Genomic DNA, 27,649 nt, shown 5'->3' with positions numbered 1-27,649 from the left:
GAACTGGACTTCCATGGTGAACTGAACTTCCGTGGTGAACTGAACTTCCGTGGTGAACTGGACTTCCGTGGTGAACTGGACTTCCATGGTGAACTGGACATCCATGGTGAACTGGACTTCCATGGTGAACTGGACATCCATGGTGAACTGGACTTCCGTGGTGAACTGGACTTCCGTGGTGAACTGGACTTCCGTGGTGAACTGGACTTCCGTGGTGAACTGGACTTCCGTGGTGAACTGGACTTCCGTGGTGAACTGGACTTCCATGGTGAACTGGACATCGATGGTGAACTGGACTTCCATGGTGAACTGGACATCCATGGTGAACTGGACTTCCGTGGTGAACTGGACTTCCGTGGTGAACTGGACTTCCATGGTGAACTGGACTTCCATGGTGAGCTGTACTTCCGTGGTGAACTGGACTTCCGTGGTGAGCTGGACTTCCGTGGTGAATTGGACTTCCATGGTGAACTGGACTTCCATGGTCAGGCTCTGGAGCCGCAGGTTACCGACCCCTGGTTTCAATATAGAAATGCGCAAAAACAAAAACACACACTAGGGCTGAATTTACGATGTTTTTTGTTTATTAATCCGAAATTTTTTGGAAAAAATGTAGCCAAAATATGAAACTGATGATTATCCGAAAACAACATATATTTCATTTTGGAATGATCCGAAAATATGACGTCACAGTAAGTGACATCACTAACATGACATCAAATCCGTGCTTTTCCTGCCACTTGGCATCTTTTTGGCATGAGGCGATGTCAATTTTGTTGGCATGAACACGCATGAAACAGTTAAACAATATAATAGATTTGAGTATATCCAAAAAAATCGGAGAACAAAAATAAATCAGAAATTGACCTTAACAGTCTGAAATAACATGTTTTTTAAAATCTGAAACTCATTCTCATGTTTTCATACAACGCATTTCAACATAACATCGTATAAGATAAGGGGGAGGGACGCAATTTCGGCTTGCTGTCAATTAATTCTGGGGGCTGCCAAAAACATTAATTTGCTCAAATAAATAAAAAAGAAAAATGCACGGAAAATTACCATCCCGTGGGGTCACGCAGCCTGTGATGTATTCCCTGCAACGAATCCTGCATTCCTCTTGGCAGGCAGCAGATGTTTGTGTTTAATGAACATTTATCAATCTGTGTTGCTGTTTGCTTTTCAAAGTTCACCCGTGCTTCATTACCACGGGGCCATATGGTGGCAAACAATCGTCAGAGAGACATTGAAGGGCTGCGGGGTCTCATCCACGGCACGCTTAATCAACTGCAAAGCCGGCGACGCAGCTCCTAAGGGGTTCATAATGGCCGCGCGAGAGCAATTAGCTGGCACCTCTTGAGAACCCCAGTTCAAGCCCTGGGTTCTGGGGTGTGTCTATCACTCTCTCTCTCTCTCTGTCTCTCTCAGGAGATTCATAATGGCTGGGTCAGGGCAAATGACCGGCACCTCTGAAAGCCTGAGTTCAAGCCCCGTGTCGGGGTGTCTCTCACTCACTCTCTCTCTCATTCTCTTGGGAGAATCATAATGGCTCTGCCCAGTTGCTCAGCCGGTAGTAACTGCTAACTTCTAGCACTGGTTTTGGGTGTCTGTCTCTCACCAGGTTCATAATGGCTGTCCCAAGGTCACTAAGTCAGCTGCCGAATGGGATCTTTTGTTCAAGTCCTGGGTCTGGGTGTAACGCTCATTCTCGCACGGGTGGTTCATCAAATGCGTGCCACATTCCAATTAATGGAATGTGGCACGCGTTTTATAGGAATCCTTCCACACAGCGCATGTTGCCACCTGTTCAAACGAACATTTCGTACAGCGCATCAAATGCACGTTTACCAACAACAACAAAAAAACCGCGCGTGCTTTATACACCACCGTACAATCCGGCATTCACATCTTTAGCAAGCTTAATCTTTCGTCCACCGAATGGATGGAGCGATGAAATCGGCTGATGCGCAGGTGCGAGGTGGATTTATGATATAGCAGGAGCGTGAGAGATGGCAGAATGGGGGAGGCCTTCAGCCATCGGTGAATTGACCGCGGCTGACAATGATGGCGAGTGCCGTGGCTTTTCAATTCCATTACGTATGAAGTTACATAAGCTCAGACGTGTTCATGAAATCCAAATTGGTGTAAATGAGTATTGCAACAAGTGTTACCAACATCGTTTAGTATCGACCAGTAACCAGATGAAGAAAAAGATCCCGGCACAGCAAAAATTATCGGTGATCGATTTAATGTAGTAGTGGTGGTGGTATTGGGGGTGGTAGTGCTGGTGGTCGTAGTGAGTAGTTGGTGATGGTGCTGTGAACACGGACATCACCATAAGAGATACAAAGGCGGCCGGCCGTGTGCGTTACCAAACACGCCACCACCAATATCGCTCACATCACACGTGTGGATACTAAATCAAAGACAACGATCCCTCGTGTAGTTTGTTAGGGCAAGTGCTGTGAACCAATGCCCGAACGTCACGCCAAGGGGTGGGTGGCCAGCACCACGCCCGGCCGCCTTTGTCTCCCTCGTGGCGATATTTGTTTAGAGATAGTTGTGTTGGTGATAGTGGTGGTGACCCGAGTTCGATTCCCGCTCACGGTCACCACTGACGATTATCTGAACCGGTCATGGGCCTCCCCTCGGTCGACGCAGCCTCAAAATTAGTAACTAGCGTGGCGTGTAAATATCACCACGAGGGAGACAAAGGCGGCCGGGCGTGGTGCTGGCCACCGACCCCTTGGTGCGCTGTTCAGGCCATTGGTTCACAGCACTTGCCCTAACAAACTGCACGAGGGGATCGTTGTCTTTTATTGAGTAGCCACGCGTGTGGTGTGAGCGATATTGGTGGTGGCGTGTTCGGTAACGCACACGGCCGGCCGCCTTTGTATCTCTTATGGTGATGTCCGTACTCTTTGGTTCTTTCGGTAAAGTCACGTAGGTATAAAATAAATTAAATCACGTTTCGTCCGTCATCAGGTGGGACAATTGCTGAAGTGGGCCCACTTCAGCAATATTGTTTCTTGCTGTGGTTGTCCCACCTGATGACGGACGCTTGTGTTGCGCCCGGAACGTCGTGATTTCGTTTTATTTTATTTTCTACCTACGTGACTTTACCGAAAGAACCAAAGAGTATTATGGATCCCTGCAGTCACGAAAACTTTAAATCTAGGGTGATGTTCGTGTTCACAGCACCACCACCAACCATTAACTATCACCACTAGCACTAGTACCACCTCTACCACCACCACCACAAATCACCACCATCACTAACAACAAAGACCCCCCCCCCCCCACCCTGTACAGTCTTTAACAGACTGTTAGGGAAAGTTCTGTCGGTGAGCACCCTATGAAGGTCGCAAGGGCACACGAGGGGGTGAGTGGCCAGCGCCACGCCCGGCCGCCTTTGTCTCCCCAGTGGCGATGTTTACTACACACCGCACCAGGTACTCATTTGAGGCCGAGTCGACCTAGTGGAGGGCCAGATCCCATTCGCATAATCGTCACCGGTGCCGATCGTGAGCGGGGAATTAACTCTTGTCGCCAGGTTAGTAGCACAGCGCATTGACCATTGCACTACCCGCTCCAAAGACAAAGATCCCCCGTATAGCCTGTAACAGACCGTAGGTGCAAGTGCTGTTAGCGAACACCGCCTATGAAGGCCAGCAACGCACACGAGGCGGTGGGTGGCCAGAACCACGCCCTACCGCCTCTGTCTCCCCAGTGGCGACGTTTACTACCACACCGCACCAGGTACTCATTGGAGGCCGAGCCGACCTAGGGGAGGCCCAGGACCTGGTTCAAGATGATCGTCACTGAGTATTGAGGGCTCGTTAAAAGGGTAAAACCTATTCCTATATCTTGTTACTGGCAAAGGAGGTCTCAATGTAAATGCTCACCCCGAGCCCTCAATACTCTGATAGTGCGCTGTTTTTGAGTTGTACGCCTTTTGGCATCTTCTGGTCCAACACCAGTGGAGACTAGGCTCTAAGAAAAGCCGTCTCGGGTGTGGACCAATCAAATTCAAGGACAGTGCCAATATTATTATCAGAGTTGTCTTTTTGTTTGCATTTTGACTGCTTGTGTTGTGGTTATTGCAAACATGATGCCTTGAATAAAGGTGTCAGTTTTTGTGCCAGTTAAAAGGGTAAAACCTATTCCTATATCTTGTTACTGGCAAAGGAGGTCTCATAATGTAAAAACACATGGCTTAATGGGCGATTGTACTGTAGCAGTCGACGGACAATGTATGAACCGGGTCTGGAACTCATCGACGTGAATACTCTTTGGTTCTATTGGGTAAAGTCACGTAGGTAAAAAAAATAAAATAACAAAAATCACGACGTTTTCGGCCACAGCACAAGCGGCCTTCATCAGGTGAAGGGACGAGACTGTCTGGAGGACAGCGCTGGAGTGAATTATTATTGAATTAGTGAATTGTTATTTTATTTTTTTACCTACGTGACTTTACCCAATAGAACCAAAGAGTATGGATCCTTGCAGTCACGAAAGCTTTAAATCATCGACGTGAACTCAGCCGTAACGAGAAGCAGGACGGTGCTGGATGTGAGATGCTGGCCACAACATCACCGCCTTCATACATGAACGCCATTCCCAGCCGGAGTACAGTACTTAAGTATAATACTTAATAGGAGCTCGCTCACACTGCTTGGCCCTATTGTGTACAGGAATACGGCTCGCCAAGTGCCTTCGTGTGTAAAAGCTACCGGCATGAAAACTGATGTAACCTGTGTATTACCAGTATTCACAGTAATACGAAGCGCATGGTGGTACTGGTCCGCTGGGGGATCCTAAGTAGAAACTAATTGCCCCCACCCCACCACCACCACTGTGAATTATAAACGCCACGTGAGATGACGAGAGGTGTCGATGAGATCAACCGTGGGGGCATCGCCGGGGTCAAGTCGGAGACCAAAATATAAAAAAGCAATTAAAAAAAATCGGTAAAAATATAAAAAAACTATTTAAAGAGCCACAATACACGCGAATGCGATACGGTCCTTAATTCATAACGTCGTGAAGCCGTTCTTAAAGAGCCGCAGGTTTCCGGTCCCCTGGCCTGGGTGTTGTGAATATTGGGGGGGGGGGGGGGGGGCACTGCCCTCCCCCACTCCACTGCACTCTCAGCCCATCGGTACCCTGTGTTTGGCGATCTTCATTTCAGCTCTGAGAGTGAGATGACAAAAGGGGTACAGACAAGAGTTCAACTTTATTTTGGCAAACCAGGTAGGAAATGACCAGTTTGAGTCATTTGCAAGAGTGAACTGGGGATTCAGTCTCCCAATAGGGGACCATAACTGCTATGTATAATTGCTATTTAATAATTTACGGATGCATCTTCTTGGTTCTTTCGGTAAAGTCACGTAGAAGGGAAATAATAAAATAGAACCACTACACATTACATAGAATTGTAATGTAAAGTGACTTATTGTTAGTAGTTCAGCTGACTGGAGAGTATATCGAGTTTATTGATAATATTGATTCTAGATTTGAAGCTTTCGTGACTGCAAGGATCCATACTCTTTGGTTCTATTCGGTAAAGTCACTTAATATTTTAGTTTTTTATCAGTTTACTATATGGCCGTCATTATATAGTGTAGTGTATACCCAGTTACTTTATGTTAATAGCTCAGCTTATTGGAGAGTATATTGAGTACATTGATTATATTGATGTAATTTATATTTAGTGTTTTTTCCATCGGTTTATTGTATGGTAGTAGGGTATTTGTAGTTCTTTAGAAACTCCTTTTCTGTTTTCCACATCATACACTAGCTTGATACGCGGTGGTTTGGCTGCTGCAGTTCTTTATTATTAAAATTTCCCTCCCTTTATTACTGCTAATCCTACATAATACACTAGCATAATATGACTTTGAGACCCCCCACTGCCTACACATTCCGCTAGGAGTCACTAACCCCATATTTGCATTCGTCATCAATATGCTAAATTCCTCTGTTGATATGTAAACTCCTTTGTTAAGGCTCTCTTCTGCTCCCACCCAGCTTAAAATATGCTGCCAAGCTTAGCAGTGTTCATTGGAGCGCTGTCTTTCCGACAGCTCTGTTTCTTCACCTGAGGACGGCTGCTTGCGTTGTGGCCGAAACGTCGTGAGAATTTTATTTTATGTTTTATTTTATTTCCCTTCTACGTGACTTTACCGAATGAACCAAGAAGATGAATCCCTGTAGTCACGAAAGCTTTAAATCGAAACATTTACGGGTAATTTTCAAATGTGGAACCTTACATTGGCCTACTCTTGCGAATGACGCCAGCGGATCTTTGATGTCCACCGTGAAGTGGATGGAGCGTATCTTTACGGTGAATGCACCTGCAGCACTAAGCAGGGCAGCCATTAGATTCCAACCGTGAATATCTGCAACAAGCGCTGCCGCTAGGCAATGTACCCACCAAGACATAGACGTGGCGAGTTGAGATGTAAAATAGCGATGCAGATCGGAGAGAAATGTAAGATGTGGTGAAATGACGAGAATGAGATATTAATGGGCTTCTTTTTGTACTGTTTAGAAGGACCTGAATCCGAGCTGATATTTGGTGCATCCCTATGCAGGATATATGAATGCGGGGCGCCTTGAGCTATTTATGGCCGTGTGCTTTTGCTTAATTTGATTATGTCTAGCGCCACCACTGGGAAAACGCTGGCCCTGATGAGCTTTTAATTTATTATAGTAATTACATAAGTGACACTGTCGTGGTGTAACGGTTGGAACAGCCGACTTGCAATCCAGAGGTCGCCGGTTTCACCTCTCCAGGCGCGGCAGTTGAAACAATGCGGGAGTTTTTTTTCTAAAACTAACCTGTAAACTATGTTCATTTGACCAGGTATGGCCCACTGAGCTACACAGCTCTTTTTCATAAGCGACACGGCAACACGCGATAGTTCGACGCAGTGACTTATCACGCGGAAATAATTTATAGCAGCCAAGTACACTTCAATGCATGTTTCTAAATATGGAGGGAAAACCCGGAGGACCCGGAGAAAAATCCATGCGACCACGGGCAGAGGGCCACCGCAAACTTCAAATATACAGGCGTCAGAGTCGCGATCGAACCCACGACCTCCTGCTTCTCGCCACCACGGCTCCGTCCCGGCTTTTGTCAAGATTCCTAAAAATACACCACAGAGGACACTGTATTTACCATGCATAGTTCTCCACTCTTCTGATCATATTTTTTTGTACCTCAGAGGCGGAAACCGTAATAATCGAGCAGCTCACGACACAATGGCCGGTGGTGTCAGCGACTGTGAATCGAGAGAATTCGTTTCGGATCTCAAGACCCTGCTCTCAGAGCCAGCGTGACAGTAGTCTGCATGGGCAAGAACCATGTAGCAATTCACCCATCAGAGTACAGTACTGTTTACATTTCAACACATGGCACGCTGCTGCGATGTCATGATGGTTAGCACATTGGACTTGCAATCCAGAGACCTGCCGTTAAAACAACGGTACAATATTCTAAAATCCACGAATGTTTGTGTGGTTGAATACGTGGGCGAATGGGCGGGTGCGTGTGTGGGGTGAGTGGATGAATGAGTATAAATGGGTACACCAGTTGGTCGATCGGCAGGTCACGTGTCGTGCGGGGAAAGCGTGAGCCAATGTGGAAGAGTAAGCCAAATACCAGCTTAGTGGGGCTCTCCACGAGCTTCCCCTAGTTGGAGATCTTTCCATCAGTGGTGGCACGGGCAAGCAATTGCAGGGATGCACTGTTACATTTACCTTCAAACTAGAGATCAGCGCTCCAGATAAGGTTGAGCGATTTGCTCTCCAACATTGACACCATGCAAGTAAAATGTGCTTTCAAGAGGGTAAAATGCCACATTTTCGTTAAGCAACGAGCGCGGTAATGTTCGTAAATACTTCGCAATTATTAATCAAAACTTAATAGGGTGAGGATTACACAGAGCGGTGCTTCCCAACATTTGTGTACCCGCAGACAAAAGTCAAACCTAAAAAAAAATGTTCGCGAACAACAATGTAGAAAAAAAAAACGCATGGCACTTCGTGAACAAAATCGTACCCGTAACGGATCCGCCGGAGCACTTCCCACATTATTGCTGACCACCGGTGTCCCTGCAGACCACAGGTTGGAAAAAAATCACCCAACTAGAGCCTCACCACTTAACTGCAACGTTACACAGAACGACCGCACGATAACTGTCGTACAAAACACGAGAAAAAAGTTTCCTGGTCGGAATCATTTCAGACGAAACGACTTTCAGTTTTATAGCAAAAGAAAAAAAACTGCGCACTCGTCGTTTGGCGGCACATATTACCAAACGCGCTGTCATGGGCCCCAGGCGCCACGTGACCGCACCTTCATTAAAAAAAATGTAATGTAAATTTCAGCAGTGCAGGAAACATGCTATGCGTGTCATAATGTACATCATGTAGCTCTAAGAATAGGAGTGAGGAATAAACGAAGCAGTTTTTTTCAAATAACTAAAATAAATGTCCTATGAGATTTGTAGAAGTAAATTGCTCAGCCTTCATAAGTTCAACATACGTACATACATTTTCAGCTTCGCATAGCGGTAGCATGTTCGCCGCTTGATGCAGAGGTTCACGGTTCGATTCCAACGGCCGCCATCATTAATACTGCGGTATTAACCATAAATACTACGCTCCTTCTGCTTCACATTGAACGTTAAAGATCTCGGGAGATCATTGGCAAGTGTGCTGGCGTCACGGTGCAAATTCGAAAAATTACCCACAGATTACTCAATTGTAATATAGGTAGCAATCACCAACCGCGCCTGTGAAAACTTTGGAAAACAAACCTGCAAAAAATATTTACGAGACTCAGGATCTTCTGAGTTAACACGCGTAATAATAAAGCCCATGGTTCACGTGATTTTGTCAAGATGAACTTGATTATGCAAAGTAACATAGCAATGTGCTTAAAGTTCGCACTCATTAAAACATATGCGTAAACAGCTAATACTGCCTGCTATGACAAATGGTTGGGAGACACCATGGTCACTAACAAGGTATAGAAAACTTGAAAATTGTACAAAGCATGGAGAGATGCTTGGAATCTCCTTGAGACAGAAAGAGGAAAACACGATGTAGAGAACATACCCAGGTTATGACATCATTCAACCTGTGAAGAAAAGTAGGCTATAATAAATACCAGTCAACGGGCAAGTATTATAATGGAGTGGAAGCCAAGGAATTGAACTATCCAAGAGAACATCCACTAATGAGCAATGGAATCAGCTTGTTTGCAGGTGCTCGGTGACATCGCAGGATCGCGAGATGGCGGCATGGGGAGGCGCCTTCATCCAGCAGTGGATTTGACCATGGGTAATGACGATGACGACATTGTAATTGTGTGCGATTCTTTATTCAATTATTAAAGATAACCGGAATTGTGTTCACCTGGGCGCTCAGTGAGGCTCCTGAAAATTAGCTCATGTGCTTGGCGTAACTGTTGTAGGAGTATAATACTGGTAGGAACCTCCTGATAACACCAGCCCACAGGGAATTATTGTGTCCGTCCGTCGTGCATCCAAAAATGGGAGGGGTGGGGCTGGGTGGAGAGGGGTGGGTGGGGAGGGAGGGGCTGGGTGGGGAGGGTGGGGCTGGGTGGGGGGTGGGGCTGGGTGGGGAGGGGCTGGTCACCCCGTGGTGCCCTTATAAAACTCAACGTTTAACCTACTCACGCCGGCTTGTGCCCGCCCTCACAGTCGGGCATTTATGCAGAATACACCACGCCGCCGTTGAACCCTGGCCATTGCCCGAGCAACCCAACGTTCCTACCAGCTCCCTCCGCAGGAATGTGTTTCAGGGAACCATCATTATGAGCCATGGTCAACACCCACTGCTGGAAGGCCTCCTGTCGGGAACCCTAGATGCCAGCAAGTGGCATCTCTCAGCTGGAGGCTCAAGCCATATTGATTGTTGCATCAATAATGAAGATTAAATAAGTAATTATGACACAGTTCCTTCTTCAATAATAATTACTAAATACGGTAATTGACACATTTAAACGTCAATAATCGATGTCACACGTAAAACGCCCAATATGCAGCTTATCAGGAACATCAAAATGTGCATGTTAGGATTGATTATTTTCAAATTACTGTATGCATATTTCCTTTAGGTGAGTCACAGAAAATTACATGGATGAAAGACCAGAGGTGTGATTTTCTCTTCTTCACCAAATCCTTAACTCTAAACAATTACTACAACACAAACTCGTATTCGACCTCACTTAGAATACCATCACGTGGGGTGAAGTACCCAGTCCCTACCTCAATGCAATTGTTACAGAATTTCGAGGAAAGCAAACAGGTTTATTGATGATCCAGAACTCACCGATTCGCTCACCAGCGATCAGTCACCTCCTTATCACTACTATGGTGACTTTTCCTGTGAACTTGAACTTCCCGCACCTACGTACCTGTGGTGCAGTGATGCTAGAATGTTCATCTTATCTGTAGTGTTTAAGTATCAGGTAACAACACTTCTGTTTCTTTCCTTGCACTGCTCCACTCTGGAATTCTCTTCCAAACCCCTCCCCCATCTCTTTTCCCAAGCTCTTATAGCCTTGTTCAATGAAAAAAATCGTTGACGTATATTTAACATTGATAGTGCTGTTTGTTGCTGGCCGCTTGGCATTGTGACTTCGGACAAAAAGAATTTAAAAAAAGACAAAACACAATTATTGCATCTTAAATGGAATTGTAAGCATACGGATTTGCACTTACAGGGCACTGAAATGTCTCAGCAATTCAAAGCACCTTAAATCATATCTTATCGCAACCATTTAAGTGCCCTGATAGTTTAGCCAAGGGCACCACCCAGTAGCAGCTGTCTCTGTGTGGCACAAGGTGTTAAGTAGCACCGACCTGCAAATTGGGAATTAGCCTGGAAGTAGGGGGCGATGTTGCCGTGTTTATTTTCCAATTTCGTAATCTGCAAGTAATATTTCCAAATGTATGGCAAATTGCCGGCACATATTGCCTACTCCTTTTGAACGTCACAGGATCTCTTAACATATGCTGTGAAACACACAGCGCACAGTGTATATGGTTAATACTCCACCAGCAATAACCAGGGTGCCTGTTGGGGTTGAACCAATGAAAGCAGGGGATTTCTAAATATATAGGGTGTCCCCAATGCACGTCGGGGTTAGGGACCAGAAAGTTGCGACCGCTAACGAAATCATATAGTGAACTTCCCCCCCCCCCCCCCCCCCATAGAAATACATGTTAATGGGGGGGCGGGGGGGGATAGGGACCGTAAGAGCGTAAACATTGACCATGTGATGCAAAGCAGGGCAATTTCTCCAATAAGAAACAATGGAATAAGGTAGAGATAGGGACCGTAACTTAGGCAAATATTGTTTCATACCTAGCAACCAAAATACGTACTTGACATGTACAGAATAACCTGTACGGTACAACGTACACATATTTGTAACGAATCCTTTTTTTATATATATAGAAAACGTATTTGACATTGTAAAGCAAATAATTAAACAGAAACACATTTTGTTGCATAAAGCACAATATTAAGCAGTATTGTAACAAGATTTTACCTTAACCTATAGTTTTTGTTACCTTGAGTGGATGAGTTGTGTTGGGAGAGGATTAAACACCTATCTACGATCATAACCACCTTTTTTCATAACCACCTTTTTTCTGGAAACGTATCAGCACAGCAGCATCTGCTTTGGCACTGGCTGACTCCCCGTATTTTTTCGTTCTTGAACGATATCGTGCCTGAAATCTGCAAAACCATCCACGGGCGGCCTTGAATGGTTTCTTTTTCGTTGCCTTTTCCTCTCCCAACCGCTTTCTCAAGTCCTCATACAAGCTTAGGGCCTTCGCCTGAACGAGGGCTAAGCTGATCGGCGTATTCTCGTTGTGCAGATCCTCGATCCACAAGGCCAGCAATCGTGTCATTTTTTCCCACGATAGCACTTCTTTGCCGTGTAATTTTAACCTCCGAATGTTTTAAAAACATGCTTAGCTTTACTTTCTATTTCATCAGAATTCTTTACTATCGTACATACACTCGTTGGGAGGAAGATTCAAATGGCGCCCAATATCAATCGCACCGTTGACATTTCCTACGACACGTTATCACTTCCATTTTAACATCGAGCGTAATACTACTGCGCTTTCTCTTTATGCTCACAACCTGCACCGTCACCTGCACTGTCACTAGCACTACGCGTGCTACTCATTGTTGAAGGTTTGCGACGATGTTTTGCAATAAAGTCCACGCCGATTACAAGGAGCACTCGCTACATTAGTTGGAGAACAAGATGGGACTGAGAAAGGTGGCAGCGCATGCGCGAAATACGAGTTGTACAGTGTTTTCGACTCGGGTGAAATGAGTCGGAAAAGCCGTAACGACTGTGTGTGCGGGGAAATTTTACGTTGGGTTCCTCAAAAAGTCAGCGACGTGAGTGCGACACAACGTATATCGAGACGACATAACGGGGACCACCTGTACTGCTTTATAATGGTAGAAACACAATATACTGAAGCACTATGATAAATACTGTAGTGAATTGCAAAATAAAACCATAGCAACACTGTGCCCATTTGTGCCATCTCTGAGCAAACATGTAGTTTTGTTTGCTTTAATTAACTTTTGATTGAGCTTAGCAATGCATATATAACAGTTAAACACTAGAACTGAAGAAACCAAGATAAATAACAAGAGAGTGCTTAACATTGGGCAGGGGTGGTAATAAAACAGTAAAGGGAAGGAATTGAATATACAAAGATGGCCACCCCACAAAACTAAAACAGCCCTGGGCCCCCATAAACACTCGATATAATTTCAAATGCACTCAAGTCGCTTCTGTAACTACAACTGGCCTCCTGAAGAGCCAAACGTGACCGAGGCGTGTGTGATCGTGTGTGGCCCACCTGTGAAGGTATTTGCAGGTCCTATTTGGCCCCGAGTAAGGAACAGCTTCCCCACCCTTGTACTACATCTCCACGGCAGCTCATCCCAACCAAGTGTCTCGACACACACAGATCCCGAAAATCAAAATTCCCTTCCTCCTTTCCCAATGGCGTCTCAGCGCTGGCAACTCCCTCCAAATTGTATTCGAAAGATCTATGCAACCCTCAATGCGGCAAAGACTCCTCACACCTGCGCTATCTCTTTAGCAGCTGGAGAATACTAAGTATTTCAAGACACGTGCTGATACCAAAACGCAAATCTCCCTTTGCGGTACCGGCGACTCGACTCCCCGTGAGCTCAGGTCACACCTGCCCGCCGTGGTGCATGCGCAGGTGCATTTTCATGTTTCCGACCTGCGAGAACGCGCGGCCGCACACATCGCACGTGTAGGGCTTCTCGCCCGTGTGCGTGCGGCGGTGTGCCTTCATGTTGGAGTAGTGTGCAAAGGCGCGGCCGCAGACGTCGCAGCCGTACGGCCGCTCGCCCGTATGCGTACGCTCGTGCAGCCGCAGCCCCGAGAAGTGCTTGAAGGCGCGGCCGCACAGCGCACAACGGTACTGCCGCTCGCCGGTGTGCGTGATCCAGTGCTTCTTGAGGTTGCACAGCTGTGAAAAGGCGCGCCCGCACACCTCGCAGCAGTAGGGTCGCTCGCCCGTGTGCGTGCGCATGTGCCGCTTCAGGTCGTCAGTCTTGAAGAAGCGGCTGTCGCAGTGCAGGCACTGGTGTGGACGCGCCTTCTCAGCTGAAGCCGGCGCGATTGCCGTAGATTTCTCGGGAGCCTGGGACTGCGACGGACTGTCGCTGGACCCATCACCATCGCGGCCACCGCTGCACAGAGTGGGTTGCGAGTTGCTCGTTTCGGCGGTGGCTGTGTTTTTGTCGATGTAATTGTCTTCGTCGTTGAAATGTTCATTGTTGTAAGTGTTGTCGTTGATGTAAGTGTCGTCATTGTTGTAAGCGTCGTTGTTGTAATTGTTGTCGTCATCGTTGTAATGGTCGTCTGGGAGGTTAAGGTTTTCTCTGTCGTTGACGCTCAGCTCCAGGTCGTCTCCGCCGCTTCCTTCTTCTCCTTCCGCGTTCTCAGCTGATGATGCAAAGCACAGAAGGGATTTTGACTGTCTTGATGGGCACGTTTGACATGGCTGATAACTGAGAGAAAGTTTCACCAAGAGATGAGCCTAACGATGACAATGATCCTAGAATCCAATCTCTGGCAGCTGAGTCTGAAAGGTGACCGATATTTAAACTAGGTCTCAGAGAAGATCGTGTGGAGTAGTGAATGGTTAACACACCTGGATTTCCAGCCATAGTTAAAATCAGTGGCAAGTGATATCTGAGTGGTCCTGCCCCCAACCCACCCCCCTTTCACCAACCCCATTGATTAGCGTGGTGAGGATATGGTTAAACAAACCCCATAACTGACAATCCAGCACATCAACACCTCAGCAATCAGATTCACAACCAAATGGCTCTCAGACCACTCAAGTCTGGACTTAAGGGGGCGTTGTATTATCAATAATAAGTGGAAGTGAAAGCTGTGTGCTTTAACAGGAAATACAATGAGGGCAATATGTTGGCAGAACAATAAGAAAACAGCAAATGCAAGCTCAACAGAGGTAAAAAACAACATTATCGCATGGGGTTGATCACGGTGTGGAGTTTAACTGCAAAGTGTCACATGAAATCCAATAACAATGCATTTAGGCGGAGAAATTGCGCAGGGGTAGCATATTTGCCACTTGTTGAGCTTCACGATTAAAATCTGGCCGGCCGCGCTGGTTAATACTGCTAGTGTATTAACTGTAAAATACAGGCCGGATTTTGTAATACTGCAGTGGACGCAAAAATATTTCGTGACGCGATTTAAAAATGGCAAGTCATCAAGTGCACTGGCGTTATGGTTCAAATGTTTTCAAATAAAAATTAAAAAACCCAATACTTGAGAAACACATAGCACTATCGCCTCCTACTGCAAAACTATTGCACATGGTCTAATAAAATACAACACCTTCGTGAAAGCCTTGCACTATAAAAACTGCGGTATTACCAAATTCCATCTCTAAGAATGAAACATATCGGTTTTACTGTCATGTGACGAACATTACCCTTTGTGGGAAAGTGCTGCCCTCTACTACGACTAAAGTGCTGTCTCTATTGCGATTGCAGAGGTAGCTTTGTGACAAGAGTGCAGCTGTACTTTGGAAGTTGGGGTGCCCTTCTAGTGAATAGTTCCCGGTGGTTACTGGTTAGGTTACGGACAGGATTTGTGAAGTTCGCCCCCCATTTCGTCCCGGATAAGAGTTTTACTAAATTCTCAATCACATTAAGCACTGAGCCTATTTTTCATGCGCTACTTTGTATTTAAAGGTTCTGCCATCAGCATAATTATAATTTCTATTACCTTGATGAATGGAGGAAAATAATAAAAAATATACCAGTATTTCTGTCCAAAATGTTGCGAGTGTACCTGAACCAAATATAAAAAAATGCTGGTATCTAGTTTTGTGTGCCGTTCTCTGACAAGAAGGGTATGTACTGCTGTTCTGCGAGGGAACCATACAGATTCATCTATCTCATGAGATGACGTCTATAGCACAACCTGGATACAATCATGGCGAAAAGATAACAATAAAAAACCATCAGCCACACTCACAAGTGAGCTGCTCATCGTCAGGAACGTCCATCATTGTGGTCGTCATCGTCACCCCTTTCAGCTGGGCCCCAGAGAAGCCGGGTCTCGCTCCGTGCTGCTCCGACACTTCGGTCACTCCTAGGGGCAGAAACGAATGCGGCCGTGAGCTCAACTGGGAGCGCCGAGAAGTTGAACGCTGAGCCCAGGCTCAGGATTATAGTCAGGGTCAAGGTTCCAAAGTGAGTCTCATTGATTGGTGATGGAGCGGAAATTTTAAAAAGGCGCGAAGAAAGAAGAGCGTTGAGGCGCCCTAGGTTCGTTTAGGGCGTTAGGGGGCGGTAGGGTCGTGTGATGAGTGTTATCTGATCCCATCCTGGGTGTCCCCTTCACCAACCCGCACTAGCCAGCGTGGTGAAATATGGACAAATAACCAGCATGGCCGGCATGACATGGGGAGGCCTTCACCCAGCAAATACTTAATATAATGAGCCAAGAATGTCTGTGTGTAACGTGCGTGACGTCACTGCACGTCGACCAGCCCCCCTCATTAATAATAATGAGTTGAACAATTTTTCTATTTAATATTTCAGATTTACTGCAAGATACACTCGTCCTTGGACGGGCAAACAAGCTAAGTGGATTGATAAAGGGCTGTAAATAATTTGTATACATTTACTACTTTTGCAGTGCAGTGCGATATAATATCATGTATGTATGTATGTATTACAGTCAACTGTAGACTAATATAACAAAGTGAATTTATAAAATGAACACTTACCTTCATCCGAGTCCTTATGTTCAGTTTTGATCTCATCCCAGGCCTCGACCAGATCCTCTTCAGCCTGACCTGTACAACAAACACGAAGAGATGACAAAAAACATAAACCTCTTATTTATGAGCCTTTTGCCCGTCCGAGGACAGGGTGTATTGCAGTAAATCTGAAACTTGCAAGCGAAAAGCAGACCGCGACGTGATAAATTCATTGCATCAATTCGTGTGCAGTTTGTAAGGGCGCGGTGACGCGGACCTTTTTCATTTTAAGGTTATAATCCCTTGTTCATCACGATGTCCTTTTTAGTTTGATGTCTCAACAGCGTTACGGAGATCGCGTGACGCGAGGGTTCTGCCTTTGTAGTGAGGGTTGTGAGTTGACGCCGAGGAGGGGGGAGGAGGCGCCTCGGCCCCCCATGTGGGGTGACGTCAGCCACTAATTATTCAAGAGCCGAATGGCTCACAGGGTTATTCCAAATAAATGAAACTGGGTGATTATAGTAGGTATGAGTCAATGGTTAATTTGCTTAACTACATACAACTTTTACTCACGTTTCATATTCTTTGGCTTTTTTATACCAATCAGGTAAAAATTGTGCCATTAGCATCAAGTCATGCAATTAAACACGAGGGACCCTCACCATGGTAAGCAGCACATCTGTTTCGGGGTGCCACAGTAGTGAGATGTTAACTACTTTGCCTGGTATACCGGAGGTCGTGGGTTCTATCCTGAGCCTCACGCCTGTATTTTTGGAGTTTGGATGTTCTCTTCCCGTGGTCGTCTGGATTTTTTACCCGGGTTCCTCCGTTTTTTTCCTCCACATTTATAAACAACGTGCGTTTAGAGTACTTGGCTGACATAAATTACTACATAAGCCACTTTTTTGAGCTATAATTTGTGGCCAGGTCGCTCAGTGGCCTTACCTGGTCATATAAAAAAAACTTAGTTTTAGTAGCACCCTGTGCAGAGAATATCTGTGTGAGATGATATTACAGAATTACTTCTGAAGTCCTTTCATAGCCACACTAGGTGGTATCACCTTCCTATATGCCCTGCAATATGTCACATTCGCATTATTCTTACAGCACAAAGCTATCACAAAGGCGACATGTTTCACAGATAAGTATAGGCAGTCCCCGAGTTACGGAAAGGTTAGATTCCCGACAACGATCCATAACCCGAATGTTATGTATGTCGGAAACTGATCAATTCCCCCCCAAAATCAAGATAAAATCCCAAAGCCGGAAATAGTTGTGCCTCCCCTACCAAGTTCTCACAGTACTGTATCGCACTGTCGTCCATTTTCTATCACTACCTGTATCGTATAGCTGTACGTACACTCTTCACTTCCAATGATTATTTCATTTAATCGAATATCTACCCTAACACTACCCATTATTAAACTAAGGGAACATACTGTATCCAATTGTTTATTTTAATATTAATTGTTAACAGAAAGCAGTCACTTCCGAATGTCTACCGTGCATTCGGCTAGGCCTAGACTTCACATACACGCGCACATGAAGGTGGAGTAGGCTCGTCTACACACACATATTACACACACCAATACCCGCTATTCGCCACTCAGTGATGGTGATGTCACCATGTCGCCTGTGCCAGGCCAGTTGCACTGAGGCAACGTGAAGTGTCGAAGGCTCTCTGACAGGAGGTCACGGGACAGACCCAGGTGCCATGGGATGACTGAGATAACTGGTAGATGAACCAGCTATACCCCCTACTGTGCCAACTTGCTGTATTTTAGCCGCCGGGCGCTCCGCTCGTTGTCTTGGGCATCGCTCCTCTGCCCTCTGTTGTTGCTGGAGGGTGACTGCCCAGAAGCATCCTTCACGAGCCTCCTCCATAGAGGCCAATGTTGACACCACTGGTACCAGTCATCGGCAAGTGCTCCACATCCTCTCGTACCGCATCAGTCCATCTCTTCTCCAGCCCATGTCGTGCCTGTTTAGCCCCCTCTATGCGGCCAAACAGAAGCTGCTTGGACATGCGGTGGCTGGGCATGCGGGAGATCTATCCAATGCAGCCTAGTCTGCCAGAGCTCTCATGGGAATGTGTCCAGATCTTTCAAGGATTTGTGAGCTCCTCACACAATCCAGCTTAATTAAACCCAGGATGGATTGTAGGCAGGCCAGCCTTAATGTTTCTAACCGGCGCAGATGTTCCATTACAGGGGTCAACGTTTCACAAGCATAGAGAAAGGAGGGCATGACTGCGGCCGAGAAGACCTGAAGCTCCTGCGGAGCGACAGACCAGGTAGCTTCCACACAGCATTATGCAGCCTATGAAAATATATTGCTGCCAAACTGATTCAGAGTGAGACCTCTGCTGTCAAACCGGCACTAGTCATAAGCACACTGCCCAGGTATGGGAAAATCTCCACTCTCTCAACTACTGCTCCATCACCAATGGTTGACCAATAGGCAGTCATCCCTTGACTGCACCAGGGCATCGATCATCCTCCCACTGTATCTGTACCAGATGGAAATTCCTCCAGTACAGCCATGGAAAGCTCGAACTACGTGGCCAAAGATGATGTTCAATAATATGGGAGCCAGAGGACATCGCTGTCGCACCCCAAGGTGAACAGGGAATGGCTCCGACTCCTGGCCACGTAGCTTTACCCGGGCCTGCCCACCATCATGAAAGCCCTTAATGATTGTGAGCAGAGACAGAAACTCCGCAAGCACGAATAACTGCCCACAGCCCTGGCCTGTTGATGGTATCATAGGCCTTGACCAGGTCAATAAAGCAGAGATGTAGGTATTGTTGGAATTCCCTACACCTCTGCATTCCCTACACACGCACACATAGACACAGTAAATACAGTAAGTCATGAAATTAACTTAAAATGAAGAAAACTATCAATAGAAACAAGTAGGACAAAAAAAGAGTTCTAAGTATAGAAAACAAAGAATTACGCAATTCTACAAAAGGAAAGAATTATGTAACACTACTAAAAAATCAATTTCCCTTAATCCTCGTGAAGCTCCGGCTTGGTGCCGTTTTTGTGGAGCGAGGCGTAAGTCGGGGCTTACGCCTCGCTCCGCAGTATTCATCCGCAACTTCTCCGCGATGCACTATTTGCGCTTAGGCAACTAACGCAAACATTTCCGCATATTTTTTTTTTACACGATTTATGGGAACATTTCCGTAAAAACGGATTTCCCTGAGTCAGGTCTTCTGTGACCTGATACTGGCAAGGGAGGTCCCATGATGTCGCTGCTCACCCTGAGCTCTCAATGTCGTGATAGTGGCATTCTCTTTGTGCTGTTCGCCTTTTGGGGTCCTCTGGTCTAACACTGTTTGAGACTCGACTCTAAAGAAAGCTGTCTCTGGTGTGGACGAATAAGTTTCAAAGACAATGCATATACTGTCAGAGCATGTTTTTTGTTTTCATGTTCACCACAAGTATCTGTGGTTAATGCAGACATGATTCCTTGCAAAAGGTTTCAGTTTGGTGTTTTAACATCTTAACACGTACTCTGTTTTTTTTGGTAAAGTCACGTAGGTAAAAAAATCAATAAAATAAATGAAAACAATCAATAAAATATTTTTTTTTACCTACGTGACTTTACCGAAAAAACCAGAGTATGAATCCTTGCAGTCATGAAAGCTTCAAATCTAAAATCATAACACCTGTTTTTATTGTCAGAAAAGGGTAAAACCTATTCTTATACCTGGGGACTTCCTGTATAGCCTCTCAGCAGAGGGAGAATAGTGCCAAGGGGTCCAAATTAAGTAATTTGTATGTTTGGGACCCTGGTGATGGCATACATAGAAATAAAATAAATAAAATAATAGAATACGACGTTTCGATTGCAACACAAGCAACCGTCATCAGGTAGAACTAAATTTGAGAGAGATACAAAACACAGACACGGAGACACACAAGCAGAGAGAGACAACACAGACACACAGAGACAGAGAGAGACACACAACATAGACACACAATGCCTGAGGCATTGGGTCTCTGTGTCTATGTTGTTTCTCTCTGCTTGTGTGTCTGTCTGTGTGTCTTCGTGTCTGTGTTTTGTCTCGCTCTCATATTTAGTTAGACCTGATGACGGTTGCTTGTGTTGCAATTGAAACGTCGTTACTCTATTATTTAATTTATTTTCTTTCTATGTGACTTTACCGAAAGTACCAAAGAGTCAATATCCTGTCTCTAATTTAATTTTTTTCTGTGATCCATGTATTCCTCTTTCTGTCTCTTAGAGCAACCCCACACATTTACCACTCTATGCTTCTTTGTACACTTTTCAGCTTTTATACCATTTTCTTTGTCAATATATATTTTTATGATCCATATATTCCAGCAGTTTAAATACATACGCATTAAAACATATGAACTGTTAAGAAAAGTTCAGATTTGGACTAGACAGGTTTGCGAGCTGAAGAAACGATGGCCAGTGATTGAGGCTAACAACAATGGAATGGCAGTCAAAATGAGCAATTTACCACGTCAGCCTACTTTATATATGTTTCTGTTGTAAGCAAGTGTTAATGATGAGTGTGGTGAGTTTTATAGAAATTAAAACTACATCCGTTGTTTTCCCATAATTGCCTCCTATTACACCAGTACTATTGCCACCAACACTGCTCTCAAAACCAGCATAATCAACAATGCAGCTTATACTACCATACAACCACCACTTACGACATCACTACAGTACTTACCATCCCCACAATCTTCACCATCCCAACCACCGCTGTCAGAACCATCATCACCATCGCCACCATCACCATCATCATTACCACCACCACCGCCACCTCCCAACCTCTGAACGGACAGCAGCAGCTCCCGGCTCAAGCCGCTGAACAGTGCGAGCAGCACGTCCACCAGGCCTCCCAGCGTCACGTCGCCAGGGGAGGTGGTGGCGTCATCCCAGCGCGACGTCCCAGCGTCGTGAGGCTCGGCGCCCCGCAGGGCCTTCACCACCTGCCGCAGCACGGCGTAGAAGCCGAAGGGCAGGCGGTCGCGCGCCGCGGCCAGCAGCTCGGCCCGCACGAGGCCGTCCCCGACGCAGGCGCGCAGGACCCCGTAGTCCCGGATGCCCAGCTCGGAGTCCATGGCCCGGGCCACCTCCGCGTTCACGCCCTGCGCTTCCAGCCACGCTGGGAAGTCCCCGCTCAGCTCCAGCGCTGGGGTGGCCACCACGCACGCCATGCTACGATTCAGCTGCAGAGAGATGGTTTACATCATACAACTGAAGTTGGATATAAGCATGCCTTATGTGAGATGCTGTCGCCAAAGTTATTCACAGTTATATAAGATACAAAGATGAGGTATCAATATTAATAGTAATATTATCCATCTTAGATTGCTGACAACAGCGATTATAACGTCTGTCAATGTACTGCAGGAAATATAAGCAAAACTTAATAGAGAATGCTGCACAAGTTAACTCAACAACTGGGAAATATCTGTCAGAGCGAAACAATAATAACACATATTGGTGCGTGTAACTAGTACAGCTATTGAACTTGTATCAGAGTCAAAATAATGAAATCTATGGAATATTGGAGTGCTTTTAGAAGACAAAACATTCTCTTAAAAACGTAAAGAAAAATATTTGTTTTAAATTATGCGGATTACCTGCTGTTTGGATCAGAAACGTAAAAAAGAAAATGGACCGAAAATTAAAAAGTATACACTGCAAGGAGAGATGCACGAGGAGAAAACAAAATGTATTCGACAACACGCAGGTTAAATACATAATTGACACTGTGAAGAAAACCAAATGGGCTTTGGCAGGAAACATCGCTGGAACAGCTGATGGCTGGTGGTCAAGAATAATAACACGGTGGCAGCTAAGGGAATGGAATGGGCCCGAAAGAGCGTCCACGCAGGAGACGGTGCCATTAAATGTCGAACTTTTTTCCCCACCGTACGTTGCCAACTGTGCTAATCGGAGGTGCGGGGGAAGGACAACGAACGAAACACTGAAAAGCCGTTCTGAAGTAATCCGTTTCCCATCTGGACTTGAAAGTGCAGGGCTCCAGTGACTTCCGAATATCGGAACAGCATTCCCAGACGGCCGCAGAAGCGCGCCTAAAAGATAATATAATCCATGTATCACGCGCAGGTGATAGATGGATTCGTTCTTACATTACCATGCTGATCTCTCACATTAACCATAGCCACTTCCGTGCCCTCGTTTAGGAGGCCGCTCTCCTCCTATCTTACAGTCACATGCTAATTTCTCACATTAGCATAACTAGCCCCGCCCACTTCTTTATGACCCTTTGGGCTACACCCATTTCTAAACCTTTTAAAACCGTCTGCCTCAGCAGCAGACCCACGCTTTCCCACCTGATGACAGGACGCTTAGGTGTTGCGCCCGAAACGTCGCCATTTATTTTATTTTTCTACCTCCGTGACCTCACCGAAAGAAGCAAAGAGTATGGATTCCTGCGGTCACGAAAGCTTCAAATCAAGATTGATCGATGCATTATTATTATTACATCGCTGGATCTCGGAGGGGGTGGCAGTGGCTTGGGTAGGCTTTCATTTAGCAATGGAATGATCCTAGCAGATGACGATTAAATACAACCGTATGCATATGCTGGACTTGGTGGCGTCCAAATGTGGCCACATCACCTCAAGGCGCGGCGCAGAAGCACTGGGAATTTGAATCGAATCGGATTTGTGTTGTGCAGGCCGATCGACACGCTTGCATTTCACAATAGCCGAGACTCGATCTCGGAAAGCTAAGCAGTGGGTGAAGCCTGGCTAGTGGTTTGGAAGGGCAACCACCGCACACACTATAAAACGATTAAACTATGGAGTTTTTTTAAAAAAATATATATATTTGACCAGGTAGGGCCCACTGAGCTATACACACATCGCTCCTGGCCAACAGACGATAGCTCAATGAAGCGGCCCATCATGTGGACATTAACAGCAGCCGAACACTCTTAAGGCGCACGTTGATTCTGAGTGTGGAGGGTGTCAATCGGTGCTGTAGTAGCACACTGCTGCAGAGATAACACGGACGGCAACAGAAAACACCGCACTGCTAGGAGCGACACTCCACCCGCCTTCGCCAACACGCGCTGGTTTGAAGTACGGTCGAACAACCCACTACGCGATTTGCACGACGTGGGGGGATGTGACCGCCCCGAACCCCACCATCCAGCAGTGGGGTGGAGGCGAGGCCCAGCTTATCTACGGTTTCACCGACACCCTGAAGCGTGTTTGCAACAGGGAATTGTTGTTCATGGACAGCGGCGGTGTCACGTCGCGAGCGACGTCGTCCCCCTTGGCCCCGCGTCTCCCACTCACGTCGCTAGGCCCCGGGCAGCAGTAGCAGCAGGAGGAGGAGGAGGCGGCGGCGGCGGCGGAGGCTGCGGAGTTGTTTGCGAGACGCGATACGGCTGGGCCCCTTGCGTGTCTTCGTTTCAACCTCCGGATTTCCCCTCTCGCGGACTCCCTCGGAGTGACGAAGGCGCCGCGACCGACAACCGCGAAGCGCGGGGAGGGGGGGCCCAGGACCGTGGATGAGGGGCGCGGGAGGGGCCCAGGACCGTGGATGAGGGGCGCGGGAGGGGGCCGCACCGTGGATGAGGGGCGCGGGGGTGGCCCCGCACCGTGGATGAGGGGCGCGGGCCCAGGACCATGGATGAGGGGCGCGGCCCCGCACCGTGGATGAGGGGCGCGGGGGGGGCCCCGCACCGTGGATGAGAGAAGCGGGCCCCGCACCGTGAATTCCAGGGTCGAAGCAAAGGGGTCCCAAGTGGCCCAAGGGGACTCCACGTTCATAAAACTCAGCAACCATTGTCATCTTAATAAACACGTAACGCTAATGAATATAACAAAAACAAATTCTCTGTAACATGGCTTTTCTGACGCTGTATGCTCTCATCTCGCTAAACCGCTATTTGTTGTCTCTGCGTGAATGTTGAACTTCTTTCGTGCCGTACGTAGCCAACCGGTGGTGCAATACTGGCGTCCCACGCGTACGCCCCCTCATTCCCCCTCCATAGTGGTTCAAGGGGACCCCACATTCGTGATAAACTAAAGGGGGTGGGGGGGGGGGTTGCCTGAAATATCGGCTCAAGTTGTCGGAAACACATAACGCGAATTAATATTTTTAAAAATAAATATTATTATTCTCTATCTCTATTTCCTCTAGCTATCTGCTCTTAGCTCGCTAAATCGATATTTTTGTCTTTACAGGCGTAACCCTCCCCCCTCCCCACAGCGCGAATTCGCAGTTAGGGGCTGTCCATAAATGACGTCACGCACCTGGCAGGGGGGGGGCAGACATTTGTGACGATGTGTGACGAAGGGGGGTGTTTGAGAAATGTGACGTCACATCAAAATTCGCAACTTTAAATAAATATAGACAACACGTTCTACTTAATTAAATATAATTTTTAATCAACGTTTTCTCCTACAACATCAGAGTGCAGCGCCACATTAAATACGCACTACAATAACAATAGTTTAAAGCGATTTGAAGCATGTTTTTTTTGGGGGGGGGCAGAGCTTTGTGACGTCATATTTGAGGGGGGGTCTGACTTATTGTGACGCCGTGTAACTAGGGGGAGGGGTCAAAAATCGCGTGACGTCATTTATGGATGGCCCCTTAAGCAATTCATCTTTGAGGGACATAGTAAGATTTAACATTTCAAAATGAAGAAGAATGTTAAATGGTTGAGTTTAAACGTAAAAAAATATATATCTATTTGACAGGTTAACCAATTAAGATGTCAATGTGATGACGTCATCGCATGATAACGGCGCCCAGTGTCACGGGCTGGGCGTTGCCATCTTCAGTAATCTTCGGAAGCGCAGTGGGTAATCTTTATTTATCGCAATCATTAAACTCCTTATTAAGTCATTTGTGTAATTTTAATCACGTTATTAAGTGTTACATTTATACACATTTTGTAAATCCAGGGCGAAAATGATTAAATGGTTCGTGCACGGTACTTTATGGGAAGGGTGGGAGGGGGGTTGCGGTGTTAATAATAGTTTGTAACAAAATAAATTGTTCCTGGGTAGTAAGTGTTATTTCCTCATTGCTTATGCCTCAAAAGTACAAAAAATGGCTATTATTATTTCCCATTACCACGACACAAAAGCAAACTTAATAATCCACTCCATTAATAACACTGTATAACAAATAATCTTAGTTCTTTCGGTAAAGTCACGTTGAAGGGAAACAAAATATATATAAAACAATAAAAATTCTCACGACGTTTCGACCATAACACAAACGGTCGTCATCAGGTGACGAAACGTGAGAATGTTTATTGTTTTATATATATTTTATTATTTTATTGTTTCCCTTCAACGTGACTTTACTGAAAGAACTAAGAATATGAATTACTGCAGTCACGAAAGCTTTAAAACAAAACTGTATAACAAATTTATTATTATTTTTCCTGGGTAATAAGCGTCATTTCCTAATTGCGAATCCCTCAAAAGTACAGAAAATGGCGATTATTCCCCACAATATTCTTGGTTCTTTCGGTAAAGTCACGTAGAAGGGAAACAAAATAATAAAAATATAAAACAATAAAATTCTCACGACGGTTCGACTGCAACACAAGCAATCATCATCAGGTGTGAAAACCACAGCAAGAAAATTTGAAAAAAGTGGCGGTTTTTTTTTAAACGTTAGCACCACGGAGAGCAATTTGGCACCTGAATAACTGCCAAAACGCTCTCCGTGGTGCTAACGTTTAAAAAACTGCCACTTTTTTTCAAATTTTCTTGCTGTGGTTTTCACACCTGATGATGATTGCTCGTGTTGCAGTCGAAACGTCGTGATAATTAATTTTTTTAAATACTTTTTATTATTTTATTGTTTCCCTTCTACGTGACTTTACTGAAAGAACCAAGAATATAAGTCGGTGAACAGCCATCAACAATCACGCGACGTTGTTTGTACAGGTTGGAAACCAGGTGGACACTTCCAAGCAGGTTAGATGGTTCATATGTTCTCCCAATTACGTTTATTCATACTCTTCGGTTCTTTCGGTAAAGTCACGTAGGTATAAAATAAATTAAATCACGACGTTTCGGGCGCACCACAAGCGTCCGTCATCAGGTGGGACAACCACAGCAAGAAACAATATTGCTGATGACGGACGCTTGTGTTGCGCCCGAAACGTCGTGATTTAATTTATTTTATTTTCTACCTACGCGACTTTACCGAAAGAACCAAAGAGTATGGATCGCTGCAGTCACGAAAACTTCAAATCTGCGTTGATTCATTTATTTATGAGACCCAGTTAAAAAAAAACATGCCTTGTCATGTCACTGTGCAAAGTCTTCATGCAAGCAGATCTCTCTATCCAACTTCTCTTATGATTTTCATTTGTCAATACGGCACAGGATTCGTGTATTGTACGCCTGTATAAGACAAATACATTTGTGTGCGAGGATCAATTTTAAAAGGGGTTAGTGCAATGCACTATAAACCTGGTCATCTGAGTTCAATTCCCAGCCACGGCTTCACGTCAGTGGTAAGTAATATTTGAACGGCTCCTGCGCCCTCCGCTAGGTCGACTCAGCCTTGAAATAAATACTGTATGGCCAATCCTCGACTCACGAACGGGTTACGTTCCAGAGCCTCGTTCTATTTGTTGGTATCTCGGAACTCAATATTTAATTGTACATACATATGGTCAGTGTTATAAAGTGTGTTCTGGTTGAGCAAAAAACGGAAGCATTGTTAAACTCACATGACGAAATATTGTACATTTGCATGGAATACCGTACTGTAACAAATACTGCTTAGAAAATAAAACACCTGGAGTCCTGATGCTGGCTTACTTGTCGGCTTTTTTTTGCATTGTTAGCTGTTGAAACTTGCTGACGCGCCCATACTGGGCATCTATGCAAAAGACAGCTCATTAGCTTCCTCCAGTCTAAATAAACATTTTGATTCTCATTTTTTTCACCTGTACGTTTAAAACTTGCGTGGGTAAACAACACGATGGTGGCGCACAGATGTGATTTTTTTTTTTACTTACAATTGCACGCAAAGACAAATATCCTCCGTATAGATTTTAACAGGTTGTTAGGGCAAGTGCTGTGAGCGAGCACCTATGAAGGCCGGGACGGCGCATGAGGGGGTGGGTGGCCAGCACCACGCCCGGCAGCCTAAGTCTCTCCAATGATGCTCATCACATCGACCATGCCAAAAAAAACATGCAATACTAAAAGTCGGGTTAGACTTATCGATGCATTCCATCCACAGCGTAAATATTCTGCAACGCCAGATGGAGGTGC

General features: G+C 45.7%; 1 protein-coding gene across 1 annotated transcript; it reads right to left on the bottom strand.

The window, feature by feature from the left end:
* Positions 1-562: 562 nt before the first annotated feature.
* On the bottom strand, positions 563-23,949 carry LOC116942716 (uncharacterized). The gene is made up of 5 exons (XM_032954996.2): positions 23,687-23,949; positions 21,079-21,580; positions 16,389-16,457; positions 15,632-15,748; positions 563-14,062 (listed from the first exon to the last, which is right to left on the bottom strand). The coding sequence occupies exons 2-5, from the start codon at positions 21,566-21,568 to the stop codon at positions 13,281-13,283; spliced, it is 1,458 nt and encodes a 485-aa protein (XP_032810887.2). The 5' UTR covers positions 21,569-21,580; positions 23,687-23,949; the 3' UTR covers positions 563-13,280.
* Between the last annotated feature and the right edge of the window lie 3,700 nt (positions 23,950-27,649).

This window comes from Petromyzon marinus, chromosome 1 (genome assembly GCF_048934315.1).
Source record: "Petromyzon marinus isolate PM22_M1 ecotype Great Lakes invasive population chromosome 1, UKy_Petmar_22M1.pri1.0, whole genome shotgun sequence".
In the NCBI taxonomy this organism is placed as follows: Eukaryota; Metazoa; Chordata; class Hyperoartia; order Petromyzontiformes; family Petromyzontidae; genus Petromyzon; species Petromyzon marinus.
Note: the sequence above shows the minus strand (reverse complement) of the source record. Positions and strands in the feature narration are given on the sequence as shown.

Coding starts and splice junctions, on each gene's coding strand:
- LOC116942716 (XM_032954996.2), bottom strand. CDS start 21,568: ATGGCGTGCGTGGTGGCCACCCCAGCGCTGGAGCTGAGCGGGGACTTC. Junction 16,458..21,078: donor TGGTGAAGATTGTGGGGATG/GTAAGTACTGTA, acceptor TTTGTTGTACAG/GTCAGGCTGAAGAGGATCTG. Junction 15,749..16,388: donor ACATAAGGACTCGGATGAAG/GTAAGTGTTCAT, acceptor TTCTGCCCCTAG/GAGTGACCGAAGTGTCGGAG.